At 40.6% G+C, this 7,009-nt stretch overlaps 1 protein-coding gene across 1 annotated transcript in view; it reads right to left on the bottom strand.

The window, feature by feature from the left end:
• The window catches only part of LOC102471851 (sodium channel protein type 8 subunit alpha), an 80,434-nt gene that overhangs the window by 52,095 nt on the left and 21,330 nt on the right, over positions 1–7,009 (bottom strand). Inside the window, 2 exon segments of the mRNA XM_027768137.1 lie at positions 1–220; positions 6,736–7,009. The exon segment at positions 1–220 is cut by the window's left edge and continues 140 nt beyond it. Of these exon segments, the coding sequence (XP_027623938.1) occupies positions 1–220; positions 6,736–7,009 (494 nt within the window).

Raw genomic sequence — 7,009 nt, forward strand, 5'->3', positions numbered from 1 at the left:
GGTTTTAGCCGCTGTAGCTGCTGCGGCGCGCCCGGGCCCGGATGGGGATGAAGAGGGAGTCTCGGCGGCCCTCACTCTCTTCCACGGTGCTGTGCTCGTCGTCAGCAAACTCATTCTCTGAGCCTGGGTCTCGGAAACGCCCAGGACCCCGGAAACTGAAGATGCTGCTTTTGCTGTTATGGCGTGAAAGGAAGGGCGAGCCGGGGATGCTGAGCAGTGACTGTAAAGGCAGGAAGACAGAGAGGAGGGGAGACGTGTGAGACGGGAGTAGACCCCTTAGAAGAAGAGCAAAGGTGGTTAAGCATCCCCAGCCTGGTCCACTCTGGCAGCCCTGCGCTGAGAACACAACTGTTTCCAGCAAGCTACATCTGGACGTTGAATTTCTTCTACTGTTTCTCACCTATTATTACTCACTTTCCTTTGCCTAAGATATACCTAGTTTGACTGGATAAATACTAAAACCTCAATTCACTGTTCGCTCATGCATCAATAGCTTTGAACACCTATTCTATGTAGCTGATCCACTGGAAAAAGCATCATTGCATTTACTAATATTATGAGCATCTCAAAGATTTTTCTACCTTAGAGAAAAGCACCACATACAATTTGGGATGAGCAAGGAATGCCTGCCTTTTGTTAAGAAAGAGAAGGATGGCCATGAAAAGCAAAGTGGGAGAGGAGACCCAGTGTGACTTTGGACCACAGGGCTGATCTTAGGTACAAAACACAAAGTAAAGACCTAGAAGTAGGTTCCCTTAAAATTGAGCATGAAAAGTCTTCAAGTCCCCTTAGGGGAACACAACTTCAGTTTGAGGACCACTGTTCTAAGAGAAAGCTGACAAACGACTGGCTGTAGGTAATTCTCCTTGCTACCCTGAGATACTTAATTTGCCCGATTATGACTATGAAGGAACTTTCAGAATAATTTTTAACTATATGAGATTTTTGCCTCGGGAGTTTAGACAGTAACTCATGAAATGTTGGCACTGTGAAAGTTCTTCAGGGCCTGGAACAATGCCAATACAGGACAAACATTATAAAACACTAAAAAAACCTTTTTGATAATACTTTTGATGATAACCTTGAAAGGGATGTAGGGCTCTTCTTTAATATTTCTGCCTTTCTTTTTAATGTCTAGAATTTTTGATTTTATACTCAAAACGCTTCCAGTTCCTGTCTCTTCCTATAATGTACAAAGTCTCTGTTCCCGATCACCACATTTTTTGATAATTCTAGTTCTACTATACTCTCTGTTCTCTCACTTGTTTCTTCGCTTTTCCTGCCTTGGCTCTAAGCAACTCAATAACTTAATGAAACAATAAATTAATTTGATCACTGGGAGCCACACTGAGAAAACCACTAATCATGGATTGTTCTACATAAATGTTACTGTTAAATACATGCCATATGTTACATACAGGTCTCAAGAAAAGGGGATGCGGGTACACAATGCCCCCTTTCACCCTGAGTTAGCTGCACTAGTGAGGAGGGGCTGCAGTGGCTAGATACCAGAATGCTGACTGAGTGTCATTTATTAGATGCTATCACGATGTGAGAGAAGGCCACCTACATGGCCAACTCTTATGCATCCTTCTTCTATGTTGTAGGGTTGGTAAAGGGATCAGGGCCTCCTCCAGCTCACTGTTTTTCTTACATGTATGTTTGGGCATTCTCATTGCATCATTGATTTATTCCCCTGAACCAGCTCTACTCAAAGTGTGATTCACACACCAGTGTCAGTACATGACTTGGTACTGGTTTGCAATGAGATGAGTATAAACACTGAGAGACGCATTCAGAAACTTTTATAGCATTTAGACATTGGTTCCAACATTTAAGAATGTGATCATTTTTGGGACCAGCAGTTAGCAATAATGGCTATGTCACTGAACTCCCATGTAGCCAACCACGGTTTGAGTCCCAGACCCAGTGGCTTAAACTCAAAGCGGGCATGTGTGCGTGCGTGCCCAAGATCCCGAGAGGAGAAGGGATTGCAGCGTGGCCATCCCCCCTGGGGGGGGTGATTTCTCGCTTTCTCTTTCTGTCTTTCTGGCGAGCACACATGCCCTATAGCAAAAACCTCTCCAAAAAAATAAAAGGATGTGATAATTTTTCTAGAAACTCATTGTTATTATATACCACATAGGCTACATTATACAGCTGACATGTAGCAGAAACCTAAACCTGAGCTTACGTAAACACACTGACATTCACCTAACAACAAATCACCTAACAATTCATTTCTCAGAATACACTGCCATTGTTAAGTGATGCATGATTGAATATATAGTTTTTATTAATCATATAATGGGATTAACATTATTATTTTTTAATCAATTTTTTTAATCATTTCTTTATTTTTGGGAAAGTTTTTTTTTGCTATACGGCGCGTGCGCTTGCCAGACAGAGAGAGACAGAAAGCGAGAAATCACCCCCTGGAGGGATGGCCACGCCGCAATCCCTTCTCCTCCATTCTCCTCTCGGGATCTTGGGCATGCACGCACACACGCCAAGCCTGAGTTTTAGGCCACCGGGTCCGGAATGCGAACCACGGTTGACTACATGGGAGTCCAGCGACATAGCCATTACCCTAACTGCTGGTCCCCCTTTTCAATAAATTTTTAAAATTTCTTATATATCATTTCTAATATAATAAAGTAAGCACATGTTTTTAAAAAGTTCTTTGGGGTTCCCAATAATTTTTAAGGATCAAAGTGATCATAGGACCAAAAAATTTGAGAACTGCTACAATACAGTTAACTGAAATACTTTGCAAAAATGGAATCAACCTTAATAAGCTGTTCTGAGCCACAAGAAGGAAGAGAAATGGGTAGATGGGAGAGCACGAGCTGTGTCAAGATGATTCCAGAAGACATGGAAGTAAAGGAAGTTGCCATATAACTGAACTATACTGCGGGGAAATGGAAGCCAGTGAAGAGATGACCACGGATGTTTATAGGTGAGTGGGCAAGTGGCCGCTAGGAGCACGAGCTCTGGAGTCAGATGGACCTGGTCCAAATCTTAGCTTTGACACCTACTAACCAGATAACATTGGATAAATTAGTTAATGGTGCTAGGCCTCAAGTTCCTCAGTTATTCTTCCAGATAAAATCAGACACTGCAAGAGAGTTTCTGGGACAGACTACTATAATTTGGGGCATCTAAACAAGTCTTGGCAGTCAGCCATGGCCTCTAGGAATCTACAATTTTTTTCAAATGGGGAAATGAGAGGAAGTGAACATCTTTATGTAAAGCAGAACATCTGAGAAGCCCAGTTTATTTTTTGAGCTAGGGAGCAATCAGTGCAACTCGACTGCTGAAACCTGTAGACTAATCAGAGACCATTCAATAGCCAAGTGTGAACAGCACTAAGGTATTCACTAACAAGCTCAGTGATGGCTCTGAAGACAAGGGCATCACATTCTCCCCCAAAGAGGCTGAGCTATGAGAAAGGTGAAGTGAAGGTGAGAAAGAGACTGGCTCCAGACCATAAGGAAGTCCCAGGAAGGGTTCAATTAGATGTCTAAAGTCCTGCATTTATCTATCCAACAATATCTGAATGTTAGCCAGTGCAGAGAGGCACACCTTAACTTTATGACTTTATCTAAGAGAGGAGAGGATGTTATAAATAAATATGCACATAGAGTAGACAGAGTGTTTTTTATACACAGAGTAGAAAAAAACAACAAATAAAGAAGTATATGTAAGACACAATGGAAAGATAAAATGAAAAATTCCAATTGGAGAATGAGAGTATCAGACAAGGTTTCCTGAGAGAAAGATGTGAAGAATAACTATGATATGGACATTCAGAGATGGAAAAACAGGGCATTTTAAATAGAGTATTTCTGGAACAAACTATAGAGGGCAGAAGAAAAGCATCATATATGAGAAGCATCTAGTAGTTCATTCATGTTTTAAGTTTAGGATGCTTGATGGATATTGTGACTGGATATTGAAAAGGCAGGGGGCCAGCTGACGGTGTGGTAGTTGAGGCCCTAGATCCCACATGGCCAACTCTGTACTTCACATCCTGGACCTGGTGGCTTGAAAAATATGACAGGCACATGTGCATGCACGCCCAAAATCCTGAGGGGAGACTGGAGAAGGGATTGCAGTGTGGCCATTCCTCCCATCCCTCAGGAGGTGATTACTTATTTCCCCCCACTTCGTCTTTCTCTGGTAAACTCATGCACCCTACGGCAAAAACCTAAATAAAAGAGAAAAGAAAAGGTAGGTTATGTCCATATTGTAGGAAGGGGGAATGCTATGAATTTCATACTACAGAGCTGGGACTTGATTCGTAAGTAAGTGGAATAAATGTGATTTTGTTCTTCTTAGTAACTATTCTGAAGTATCAATAACCTCCCATTGCCTTCAATTTCCCAACATTTTCAAACACTAGAAGGTCAGAGGTCATCTTCTGCAACTTCTTTTCCATATATACAAATGTATCGCCTCTCCCTTTTTCTCTTTTCCAGAGGCTTCAGGGGGTAAGGTGCCCCTTTCTGGTTAAAGACTACATCGATTTCACATTGTCCAAGACTGTTCTGTTCCTTTACTCCTCTATTCCATTTTCTAGCTCCACTTTCCCCTTTTCAAGGTTTTTCCCCCCTAAAAAATAAAATATATGCTGATTTTTACCCATACTCTTTAAAGAAGCTTGAATGAGAAGGCTACACTCATTGTCTCCATTTCTCATTCAAAATGTCATCCATTCTCACTCTGAACTGAAACATGTCTTTAAAGTACTTAGTCACTTTTTAAAAACATATAATTACTTAATTTTATTCATCATCATTATTATTATTTTTATTTTGACCAGGGTGAGACAGAGAGAGTGAGAAAGCAAGCTGTCAGGTCCAGGACTTAAACTGCAGACAGCACGTGGGAGTCCAGTGCCTATACCACCACGCCACCTGCCAGTCCCCATCAGTGACTTTTATATTATCATATCCAATGGACACTTCCAATTATAATCTCACTTAGCACCTTTGTTAAATTCTAACCCACTGATCAGTCACTCCACTGTCTTCTCCAATCCTCTACTCTCCCGGTTTTCTAACTCTTGGTTCTCTCGGCACTTATCAGACCATTCACTTGCTTCTTGCATGCGCTCCATCTCCTACGCTCAGGAACATCAGTGGTCATGTTGGCCCACTGTTCTTTCACTTAACATATTTCCCTTGAGTAATCTTATCAAATCTCATGGTTTCAATCACCACTTCTAAGCTGAGGACTTCTTCCTTGAGCAACCATTTGTCTATAAGTTTAAAAGAAGTTTTTTACTTAGTAATCCAACAAATAATTCAAACTTGGGATTCCTAATTGAAATATGCTTTCATTCAAAACCTGGAACATTCTTTCTTCTGTCTTACTGCACCCTCACCAACACACACACACACAGACACAGACACACACATCCTACCTTACTAATTCCTGCTTATCCTTTAAGCCTCGGTTCAGAAATTCACCTTCCTCAGAAAATCTTTGCTGAACAGATGAAATAGATCTGTGTTCTTTAAAACACCCCTAATCAATCTCAATTTGGAATGATATAATTGAAGATAATGTACAAATAATTTTATATATAATGGCTGTCTCACTACACTCTAAGCTTCCTAGGAAAGGGACAGTTTTTTAGCTACCTTTTAATCTCTAGGACCCAATACAATCCTTGACACATAATGGTACTCCATAAATGTTTGTCACATGAATAGTGAGAGCTACATTTTAGCAAGGGAACTGCTGACAGTATATAAAATGTAAGGAAGAAGGAGAAAGACTAGAGAAAATGAAACTGCAGTGGACTACTATAATATAGAATAGGACAAAATAACATAAAAGTTTGGACTAAGATAATATTAGTAGAGATAGAAAGAAGGAGATGAACATGAGAGATTCTGCTGTGATAAAATGAATGGGACTGGCAGAAGACTGAACTTGGAGGTGAGAGATTCAAGGAGCAAAATGAATTACCTCCGGGAAGAAAGAAAAGACATTGATACAGTGCAATCAACAGTAACTGCAATATATCCTATACCTACAAACTTGCTAGCAAAATGGGGAATTAAATGGCCTATGAATTACATCTTAGTGTTGTTCTCTGAAATCCAAAAATATATCATGATATTTATAATAATAGAATGGCCAATAATTATCCATAATTCCTCTCCCTTCTTTGCCTTAATTTTCCCACTTACCAGAGTTAGATAAAACTTAAGGTTTTTAATCTACTATAGGCTAACTTATCAGCATGACACTGTATATATAATTAATTATTAGAACTTGCTGTGCTCAAAATAGCCTGAAGAGTTTCATGATTTCTATTATTATTATTATTTACCCATAATGATACACAATTTTAAACACAGATGCTTGAGCTAAATTCTGACGTTCAGATGCTAAAAGGAGAGAAGTTCTTCCTGCTGTTCTAGAACATGAGGCCTGCTTGTGTGATATACGCTTCAGTGTGAAGCAAGTCTGCCAAAGCTGATCATATAGTCCTAGAGCGGGCTTTTACATGAGAGAAGGGAGAGTAGGATTCGAGCAGAGGATGCTTCAAATACCCTGGTAACACTTCCTGCTAAGGAGAACAACATGGAGCATGGAGACGGAGGACTGAGGACGCAGAAATGGTTCGGGAAATTTAAAGGCCAAGGGGGAAAAAAAGAATCAAGTGGGATTAGGAAACTTGGAATTTCTTAAGCTTATTTGTCCCAGTGCAAAGTTTACCTGATTCATGATGGAAAATTTCCTCCCTATTCTGTTGTCTGGCAGCCGAAAGCCCTTCCTTCTCATACCATCTTCTGACTCTGACTTAAACACCTTCTCAGGATCCATTTTCTCCTCTCCTTCAGAAAGTTCCTTTTGTTTCCTCTTCTTTCTCCTGTTTCGTCTTTCCTTGGCACTCTTGGAACTGAGTTTAGAAATTTCAGATGAACTCCGAGGAGATCCTACCCCTTCTTCACCTTCTTCCTCGATGGCATCTTCTGAAACAGTTCCTGCT

Source organism: Tupaia chinensis, unplaced genomic scaffold, assembly GCF_000334495.1.
Source record: "Tupaia chinensis unplaced genomic scaffold, TupChi_1.0 Scaffold145652_1, whole genome shotgun sequence".
NCBI lineage: Eukaryota > Metazoa > Chordata > Mammalia > Scandentia > Tupaiidae > Tupaia > Tupaia belangeri.